This window comes from Telopea speciosissima, unplaced genomic scaffold, assembly GCF_018873765.1.
Source record: "Telopea speciosissima isolate NSW1024214 ecotype Mountain lineage unplaced genomic scaffold, Tspe_v1 Tspe_v1.0372, whole genome shotgun sequence".
Lineage (NCBI taxonomy): Eukaryota > Viridiplantae > Streptophyta > Magnoliopsida > Proteales > Proteaceae > Telopea > Telopea speciosissima.
The window spans coordinates 398-11,670 of NW_025317708.1; the positions used below are offsets into that span (position 1 = coordinate 398).

Below are 11,273 nucleotides of genomic sequence, written 5' to 3' on the forward strand. Positions count from 1 at the left end.
GAGAGAGAGAGAGAGAGAGAGAAGGGACGTAAGAGAGTCATGGGGGGAAGGAAAGAGAAACTAGTTAAAATATATATGTTGAATCCATAGTTGGAAAACCAGGTTTTGACACAGGCGAGTCACCCGAGTCGAGTCAAAATATCATAAAACCTAGTCAAGAGTCATGTAGACTCACCAGGCTTAGAGAACGACCAAACTCGGTCCTGGTTAGTTTGCATTTTCCAAGAATCGGTAATTATGTCCGAGTCAAGAAAAAACCAACAAGTTGTATCATTTATCTCTCTCCTATCGATCTTGCCAAAATTGAAGATTGTTCTAAATCTAGATTTCTAGACAGATTAACCAAAAGGAAGCCATCACTTTCACTTCAACTACTAAATCTATCAAAAACAAACCCAAAAATAGTGGATCTTTAGCTATAGTTCAAGCAACGCCTAACTGTTAAGGGGGAAAAATTAAATTAAGTGCAAATGTATTGTTGAGTGTTAATAAATCTTGAAATGCTATAGGGCGGGCCTTGGTGCAACAATAAGGTTGATCTATTGTGACCAAGGGGTCACAGGTTCAAGTTGCGAAAGCAGGGGTAAGGGGTAAGGTTGCGTACATTATAATCATCTCCAGACCCGTAGTGGCAGGAGCCTCATGCATAGAGTACACCCTTTTTTTAATAAATCATGAATGCTAACCCTTCTTCACTGGTTTCCCCATGGATTTCTCCAACAAACAATGAAGACAGATGTGACCTATGTGAGACAAAGGAATAGAGAGGAAAAAGACCGCAAGAAGGAAGGATGGGAGGGAGAGACTTGGGCGAGGCAATGGATCTCTTTCTCTCTCTTTCTCTCTTAGGTTGTGTACTTGATTTCTAGATAAATCTAAAACAGGGAAGACAGATATCATTTTTACATTCTAAAACACCTAAAATGACCCATTGAAGATGCTTGTGATTGTTGGAAAAGGAATTTTAGAGGTGCACTATTCTCCCTCTCCTCTACCATACTCTTTAAAGTATTTCTGAGTTATCTATTCAGTTCAAAAATTATGTGATTACATCTGTTCTATAAAATCAGATAACTCAGTCAAAAAATTATGTGATTACATCTGTTCTATAAAATCCAGCTCATATATTCTATACGTAATAAGATAATTTCTCACAGAAAAAAACCTGAGTTTCATAACAAAACTGTTCTTGCCAATAGGATCTCAGTCTAGAGCATGTTGATGTGTAAACTTAAGTAATTTGATCATGTCTACGAAAATAGCACGGTAGATTACCTTCTCGATTGATTCCTAGAGAGCTATGTTAATCATAATTTTGAACAGAGACATGAACACCTATTTATTACATTCAATAGAATAACTTAATTTTAGTCCAATGTTGTCCTTCCAAAACTCAAAGGAAGGTTTGCATTGACCTTGGAAACTTGCAAGTTGTTTTCTAAATCTAAAAACAAATAGAGAAATAAACTGTGTCCAGATTTTCTCCAGAGTTTAGTAGCATGTTTTTATTCTTTTTTTTTTAATATCCAAAATTCTAAGAATTAAGTTTTAACTGGTCCGGATGGCAGTTGAGGTTTCTAATTAACATGCTATAAAGGATAACAAACTACACCAATATTGTTCTTTGCATGAACTTTTGATTTGCTTAATTGTCTAACAATTATATTTTACCATTTGGAAATAACAACCAGCAGCAAAAAATAAGTTTCTTATGATTTACCATCAGAACCTGCAGCCTAAACAGTTATTAGCTTCAACTTCACAAAAGACATGATTGATAATGATACAAGGTGTTACAAGGAAATAATCAATTACTTTGTGTTAAATGTTTCAGGGACACTCCTACCATCCCCATTAACATATAGCTACAATGGCTAGATAAAAATACAACAAAATTCCCCAAAAACTGGGTACAGATGCTTGAAAACAAAATGGTAACCATGTCTTTCACCTTAGTTGCAATGATATGAAGAATCAAAAAGGTGTGGAGTGCGGTGTAGAAGAGGATAGCCAGGGTAAAATGTTGTTCCAAAGACCCCCCAACCCGAAACGAAAAATCTCACCCCTATTGGATGCCCCTGCACACACTCTCATTAGCCCCCACATTGATGCAGAGGCCACTCAGCCTGGTAGCAATCTCCTCTACAAGAATGATTGTCTTGTTCTCTATCTAGCATTCAGAGAAACTCATCTTGATCATCATCAATATAATTTGTTAGAGAGGATTCAGAATAAGGGGCTTGTCTTGTTCTCTATCTAAAGTTCATAGTAGCACAGCTTGTCAGATCAATTCTTGTAGTAAAGTTGCTATTTCTTGAATTCAGTTTTATATTCAATTTGCAGTTGCACCAAGCATCATCCCCAGCTCATAGAAATTGATCGTTTTCACTCAACAAAGATCATTCTACACACACACACAACAACAATGATTCATCATTCAATTAGGTTCCTCTCCTCCCCCCTTTTCCTTTATCTAGGGAGAAAATTTTCTGCATTTCCATCAAAGGCAAATGTATAGTTTTACTGTTATTTCAAGTGGCACAAAAAACTATCATCAAACACATCGAAAGGAAAATCCCCCAATTTGTTTGGCACGAAACTCTGAGAAACACTATTAAGTAGAGCAGTTGATTGATGATACAAATTAGAACCATCCAGCACGACAGTATATGGTCCATAGATTCCAAAATTGTGGTCATAAAGCTCAGTGATTTTAAAACATTCCATCTGTCTACAGCAGTAGGTCCATTCAGGTCCAGAATAGTAAATCTCCCTACAAAAAGTAACTTAAATCTATGGTTTCAAACAGCAGGTATGTAAGATAAACTCTATAAAATTCATTAAAAGGAAAAGGTTTTGAATAGATATAATCATCCTTTTAGGTATTCTCACATTTATGGGATATACTGTTTTTCAAAGTTCAATTCAATAACAAGCATTTGTATAACCGAAACTGCACCAATTTTCACTACTAAAGGCACTGCAGCTTCAACACCACACGTTTAGAACCAAATACACCAAAGGAAGGTTTTCTTTCTTCCTTCTCTTTTACTTACCAAATATACAAATCAGCATATAACCAATTTATCAAGTCATTGACACTAAGCAGCCTTTAAATAAAAGGAAACCTATCAATACACATAAATGCATAGAAAGTGACATCACATAACAAATATTGCAAATTTAATGCTCTAAGAATCCAATTTTACATAAATTTTACTTTCTATTCACCAAGGTTTTGAGTAGATTGAAATTAAACTGTAAATCCAGTACTAGCCTCTACTCAAGTAACCATATGCACCAGGATGACTAGGCAACAGATAAGTGCCTTCCTGCAGAGCATAAAACAGTTTACCTGAAGCATAAGAGCTGGACAGTCAAGTTCCTTGAAACCCATGTAGAATCATTGACCTTAATTGTTGGTATACAGTCTCCATATAGACCTTGAGGCTTCAAACTCACAAAGAAATATTTAGATCTATTTGTCAAATTTCAAAAATTTGGGTATTTTACCAGTAGGTTCTTTCCACACTTCCTGAGTTCCATATCCTAGTTCTAGCAGACTAATATTCCCTTTGTATAAATCCAAGAGTTGAGGAACTTCTTTCTCATATTTTGTCACAGACTTCTCCAAGAAAAGCTTCTCACTTTCTTTCAATAGATATCCCATTTGACGATCTTTCTTCATCAGACCTTTCAATATCAATACTCGAAAAACTGAACACCTTGGAAGAATTCTCTTCTCCAAGCTAAGCCCAAGAATGTCCGGGTACGTGAAGATAACTGCCCGTTCCCAACCCATTTTGTTAAGAAAGAAATCTATATGTCTCATTATCCTCTTCTCAGACAGTGCCATAAAATTAGGGTACCTCCTAAATGCCATGAGAATCTCATTCTCAGAAAAACCCCAACTTCTATAAGCCTCCAATTTCTGCTTCCATGTCAATTTGTTGATTGATGTTAACACATGGAGAGCACGCATAAACATGTATTGTGAATGGTTGAAACCCATTAGCTTAATCTCCTCAACTATCTGTTTGAAGCGAACATTTTTAGGTGTCATCGATCTGGGACAGGATGTTAGTAAACGCACGATATTAGACTCCGGCACTCCATTTTCTCTCAAGATTGCAATATTTCGAGTCACAATCTTTATACCACAACTGATGAGACCAGAAAAACGATTTAGACCAAAAACAACATTCTCCACAGTCCCAACTAAACTTTTCGAGAAATTAAAAGCAGGGATGATTTGGTTTTTTAAGCTAGAAAACAAAAGCCATGGGTCTTTGCAGAGTATTTTGGCGAGTTTAGGGCTCGAAACACCCTGGGAATGGAAGAACTCAAGTTTAGGCAGAAGGGTCTTTGTAGGACTAAATACGAGCAATGATGGACACTTTCCAACGAGAGTGGAAATCTGGGCTTCGGTGAATCCATGGTTTCTGAAGAGGGTTAGAACTTAGTCTGGTCTATCAGAGGATTCAAAATCAACCTTCTCGAATGCAGAAATGGCGGCTACGGGTGATAGGCCACATGAGCTGATGAGGTAAGAGACAACGAAAGAGTTCTGATTTCTTGAGATTTTTTAGAAGTATTTGAAAGATAAAGTGTTTTGCAGAAAACACAGTTGGGTTGTCGAATCTCTTACCGTTCTCCCAATTGGGACTCTTTTGAAGAGGAAACTAAACATTTGGAAATTTACTAAAAACAACTACTTCCGAATTCTGATTACGAACTTACAGGGTTTTTCGAGAGCGCGGTTTCTGTTTCCAATTCCTTTCATCAGCTCTGCAACTTCAGACCAAAGTTCTCGAAGTATGAACGCTGCCTACGGACTGGAGAGTAAAAATCCACGAAACCCTTTTGGCAACTGGCGCTTTTAGGAGAAGCTGCAGGTACGTTTGGTAATGAATACTTTTTGATATTGGAGTTCAAACAGCACAGAGAGCATGAGTGCAAGGTTTTAAAAGTCGGAATCGGTCCGAGCCACCGGAATTAGTCCCTGTCATTGGAATCGGTTTCAAAAACCCTAGAATCCACCCTTGAATCGGTTGGATTGGATTGGCCAGAGTTGGGGTCGGTCACGAACCATGATCGATTCCAAACCAAATCGGCTTAACCAGCAATCCAATTTCCAATTCTTGAAACCATGCATGAGTGTCTAGCTTTATGAAGTTTCAGCCCAAACACAATTGTGAGAGACATAGAAGCTTGAAGAGAAAAAAGGGGGCGCTCTTCTCTGTGCCGCAGCGCAGGCTACGCCTAGGCACATGGGGGTGGATGCAATGACCACCCTGCCCCCTTGAGTGGCAGGCCCATGTGTCTCGGCACAACCTACGCTGCGGCACAGAGAATATTCTCCCAAAAAAATAATAACAAAAGGGAAAGAATACTGCCCGGTCACTAGTCCTTGCAGCAGCACGAGAGGGCCCAATTAGGAGACCTATGGGGGCATCCATTGGGGGGATTTTTCATTTTTTAAGGGGGCGGGCCGTCCTTTTGGGGGAGCTCTATTTGGACACAGGCAGGCTATACGACCAAGCAACGTTTTTTTTCCCTAAAAATATTACATTGCAAACATGTGTGCATGTGTGTAGTATTAATTTCAGGTAAAAAATTTCAGGCAGGATACCTAAAGTGTGGAATTTTACGTTTGGGATACATCTTATTTCTTTTTTTTGGTGAATAAACTTTATTAACGCTGGAAAAACATTCCAAACAAGTCAGAGAACAAAGAGAGGGAAATACAAAGGGGGGGTACAAAGGGGGGGGGGGGGGGGGAAGTATCCTGCCAATACATAAAATACTGAGTGGAGGCACCTAAAGAGGCAAGACAATCAACCACAACATTAGCTTCCCTAAAGGAGTGAACATACGACAGTTGGGTGAAGGATAGACTTATAGCCCGACAATCTGCTATGATATGAGCGATCTTCCAAGGCATTACAGTTGCAGCTCCAGTCAAAAGTTGGATAATCGTCAGATTATCGCTCTCAATGATTAAACATGGGAAACCCCTTTGCAGTGCAATAGTCAACGCAGTACGAACAGCCAGCGCCTCAGCTACAAGAGCATAATTTCTACCAATTCCCTGCGAGAATGGTTGAAACCCATTAGCTTAACTCCTCAACTATCCGTTTGAAACGCTCATTTTTAGGTGTAATCGATCTGGGACAGGATATTAGTAAACGCACAATATTAGACTCCGGCACTCCATTTTCTCTCAAGATTGAAATATTTCGAGTCACATCCTGTATATCACAACTGATGAGACCAGAATGACGATTTAGACCAATAACAACATTCTCCACAGTCCCAACTAAACTTTTCGAGAAATTAAAAGCAGGGATGATTTGGTTTTCTAAGCTAGAAAACAAAAGCCATGGGTCTTTGCAGATTATTTTGGCGAGTTTAGGGCTCGAAACACCCTGGGAATGGAAGAACTCGAATTTAGGCAGAAGGGTCTTTGTAGGATTGGATACGAGCAATGATGGACACTTTCCAGCGAGAGTGGAAATCTGGGCTTCGGTGAATCCATGGTTTCTGAGGAGGGTTAGAAATGAGTCTGGTCTATCAGAGGATTCAAAATCAACCTTCTCGGATGCAGAAATGGCAGCTGCGGGTGATAGGCCACATGAGCTGATGAGGTAAGAGACAACGAAAGAGTTCTGATTTCTTGAGATTTTTGAGAAGTATTTGAAAGATGAAGTGTTTTGCTGAAAAAACAGTTGGGTTGTTGAATCTCTTACCGTTCTCCCAATTGGGACTCTTTTGAAGAGGAAACTAAACATTTGGAAATTTACTAAAAACAACAACTTCCGAATTCTGATTACGAACTTACAGGGTTTTTCGAGAGCGCGGTTTCTGTTTCCAATTCCTTTCATCGGCTCTGCAACTTGAGACCAAAGTTCTCTAAGTGTGAACGCTGCCTACGGACTGGAGAGTAAAAATCCACGAAACCCTTTTGGCAACTGACGCTTTTAGGAGAAGCTGAAGGACCGTTTGGTAATGAAAACAATTCATATGGGAGAGAGCCAGACTGCAAGGATTTAAAAGTCGGAGATCTTATTCTCACCAAAAAACGAAAAAACATAAGTCGGAATCGGTCCGTCACTCCGTCCCACCGGAATTGGTCCTTGCCATGGGAATCGGTTTCAAAAACCCTTGAATCAATTGTATTGGATCGTCCAGAGTTTGGGTCGATCACGACTCTCGATCGATTCCGAACTAAATTGGCTTAACCAGTGATCCGATTACCAATTCTTGAAACCATGCATGAGTCTCTAGTTTTACAATTTGGATCCTCTATTGCACATTGCATGTCCTGTGCTGTGCAACGCAGACACAAGGACGTACACAATGATCGTCTTACCCCTGTCCTTAGTTAGTAAGTTCGGGAACGGCAATTGAATGGGAACGGATACGTACGGCAATTAAACGGACTAGACGGTAATAATACTTTTCAAAAATCCGGCTTCATAAAACGCATACGGTAATAATACGGTACGCGTTTAATACGGCATAGATGGCAATAATACTTTTAAAAAAACGGACATATATTCATTATATAACATGCATTCACCACCTAATAAACAAAATAATATCATGATTTTATTAACTAAAATAAACACAATAATATAATATGTTATATAACATCTCTAAGATTATCATTTAACATACCAAAATATCAATAATCTACAAGAAATGAATGTAGATTGTCTGAAAATGACATGAGCAAGTTGATTACCGTATCATTAAATCATTCTTCCAATATTACATTTCTTTCTATCTACAATGAGATAACCATATATTTTTAACCAGATGTGTTCCTATGAAGGGGGATGAGTTCCCACTAATTAACCAACACAAGACAAGAGGGAGAGTTCCAGATATGGATCTCCACTATACACATTAGCTACAAGAGACAGAAAAACAAGAATAAAATAGAATAGAGATTGAGCCGTTCTCGCCAATATCACACCAGATTCATTTGCTTCACTACCACCATCAAAGTTCAAAGACCAAAGAAACAAGAGGAGAGTACAAGACTTAAGTGCTGCTTTGTTGAACGGAGATGGCGAGGATGATTGGAGATGGAGGGCAGCTACTGTTGCCTGCTACGGTTGAATGTTCAACGCAAATCGAAAGGGACGAAAGGGAAAGTGAAATCGTTTCCCTAAATTCTAATCTTTTGGGTAATTTTTTTTAAAAAAAAAAACGTATAATACACTTATTATACGAGTATAATACGATCAAGTAAAAAACACGTTTTTTTATAAAAATACGGGGACGGGAGTATTATACGTTTAAAAATATGGGGACACGTATAATACGCGTATGATACGCGAATTTACGAACTAAGCCCCTGCCTGAATGCCTTGCCTGAGTGAGGGTAAGACGATCTTTGCATACGACCCTATGTCATACACGCAGGACCTTCCGAGGTAAAGAATTGGCTAATGAATTGCTTCCCTAAGAGCAAAATCAAAAACAAAATTACCCCTAGAAATCCGTGACACCTTTAACAACTGGCACTTTGGAGAACCTATAGGGATGGTTTGTGATCTTGGTATCGGCTGGATCGGATCGAATCGGGATTGGATTGGCCGGATCGAATCGGGATCGCCCAAACTCGGGCAAATATGACACTTTTGAATCTCTTATTACAACAGTTCTCCCGATTAGGACTCTTTTGAAGAACAAACTAAACATTCGGAAATTTTATTAAAAGCGCAATTAGTGCCGACTTATGACTACGAACTTACAGGTTCTTTCGAGAGTGCGGCTGCTGTTTCCACTTTCCATTGCTTTCATCTGCTCTGCAACTTGAGACCAAAGTTCTCGAAGTGTGAATGCTACCTACGGACTGGAGAGTTAAAAAAAAATCCACGAAGCCCTTTTGGCAACTGGAGCTATAGGAGAAGCTGCAAATCCGTTTGGTAATTAATACAATTCATATGATCGGACTTAATTAGGTTCCACATAGGCCTTACTTCTCGTCTCATGGCAATTCACTTCAACAACATTGAAAGCCTGAGAGTAGGGATGTAAATGAATAGCCGAAATCCGTTTTCGTATCCGTTTAGCACTATCCGAATCCGTCAGAAAGCTAAACGGATAGATACAGATAGGCTATAGCTATCCAAAAAGCTATATTTACATGTAAATGGATAAAATATCCGATCTGTATTCGCGTCCGTATCCGTTTAGTACTATCCGAATCCGTTCGAAAGCTAATCGGATGCGGATACGGATATAGCACTATCCAAGCCGAATCCGATCCGTTTACATCCCTACCTGAGAGCAAGGTTTTAAAATTTGGAATTGGTCCGTGCCATTGGAATTGGTCCGTCACTGGAATTGGTTTCAAAAACCCTAGAAGTAAAAAATTTTAGTGATTCTAGGATTTTTTTTTTTTTGGAAAAATTTCACGCACCTCCCCTGAGGTATGACTAATGTACACTTTCACTTGTGAGGTTTAGAAAATTTCACGTACCTCCCATACTTTCCAAACGAAGTAATAAAAACACCCATTCCGTTAATTGTAGAAAAACTCACATTCTTGAAAGCTCAACCTGGTACTTCTGATGTCGTGAAGCACAATCGACAATTCCGTTGGTGGTTGTAGAGAATCGCTCCCAAGGAAGCGAATGAGAGATTGGCAATCCGAGTACACACGATCAGGCATCAAATTCCAGCAGCTCTAGCCTTATGCATACCAAGTTTCAAAGCTAAAGCCTCACCAACAATGACTGAAGTTGGGAATAAATGATCCGTTGCTATCCATCCCATCGAAGCTTGCTCATCTAACATAAAGCAACCTAGTCCCCTGGCACACGGCTTGGTGGAGAAAGCTGCATCGGAAAAGACTTGACATTTCCTAGAATGCTGGTGTATATGTGAAGGAGGTATTTGAATCTGATCTGGTGCCTGAGTTAAAAACAAAGAACTCAAAACAGAATCAACTGTTAATTTAGCACTCATTAGCCATATGTGGACTGGAGGGTTATGTCTTCTATAGATTGCAGCATTTCTTCTCTTCCAATTTTCCCATATGTGATCGAAGAGTTTTCTTTCAGTCTCGTTTTGCTCTAATGAGGTAACGTTTCAGGAACCCTTTATCTCCTTCCGTCTTGCCCTCTCCCATCGTCGCCGATTGAGTACTGCTAGCATTAGATGGGTTAAATTGCTAAGTGGCGACTGCAGCGGCTGCCTCATCTCTCTCGCGCCTAAGCTCTGGCTGCCTCATCACTGTTTGGATTTGTTGTGCTGCCTAAAACCTTTATTTTGGAAATTTTGGTTTATCCTGGTTTCTCGAACGAAACACCTTCTCTAAGTTTTTCTCTACCGTTTTTTCTCCGCCATTTGTGCCTGTTATTTCTCCGCCGTTTGGGCATGTTTATTTCCCCGCCATTTGTGCGTGTAATCCTTCTCTCCTTCTTTGCACCGTCCACCAAGATCCTTGGCACCGCCGATAGCGATGCCGACGACGATGATGACGAACCCACCGCCCCTTTCACGGATCATCATCGCCCCACCTTCCACCCTGCTTCACCATCCCTGAAGCTCCCCGTTCTACCTTATCCAGCCTCAGTTCAGTGGTTGGTTATGGTTTTTAGCCACCGAACCGAGGGGCTTCCAAACAATGGAGGTTTTTTCATTTTCCTTGTTTGTATATTTGCAGGTGTTAGTGATCCAGGTGCTGGTGGCATCGAGATTATCATCGGCTCCGATGCCCCAACCGCCGTTCACCTTCACCATACCTTTCCTATTGTCGAACAAAGCTCTACCCGCCTATCCAGCAGATCCTTGCAATTTTGTTCGAAAGTAGGTTGTGGCAGCTTTAATGGTGGCCCTTTTGCAATCGATCGAAGCTCCACTCGTCGATCCAGCAGACCTTTGTCGATCCAGCAAGTCTGTTTGAAAGTAGGCGTTGTGGTAGTGTATCGGCATGCGTGGATAGTTTGGCGTTGGTTTGCTCAGCACATATGACCCCCCCCTCTTTTGGCACATTTGTGTCTACGCTTAATTTTAGCTGTATCTACAGCTTTTTCTCTAGGGAAGTTGTAAACCATCCCCTAGCCTGGATGACCTAGTCAATGGCATGTGAGACTGAGTTAATTTTCACTCCTTGTTTTTGGATACCATATATCCATATCTTGTGTTTATCATGCTCTCTATCTGTCTTATGTATTTTGTTTTCCTTTGTTTGGCATTGGGCGCGCTTGAATGAATAGCCTTCTTTTCTACCCAAAAAAAAAAAAAACCATAGC

General features: G+C 40.0%; 1 protein-coding gene across 1 annotated transcript; it reads right to left on the reverse strand.

Moving 5' to 3' along the window:
- Window positions 1-3,462: 3,462 nt before the first annotated feature.
- LOC122648033 lies at window positions 3,463-4,142 on the reverse strand. Its single transcript, XM_043841307.1, has one exon. It carries the CDS (start codon window positions 4,061-4,063, stop codon window positions 3,479-3,481), a length of 585 nt encoding a protein of 194 aa, XP_043697242.1. The 5' UTR covers window positions 4,064-4,142; the 3' UTR covers window positions 3,463-3,478.
- Between the last annotated feature and the right edge of the window lie 7,131 nt (window positions 4,143-11,273).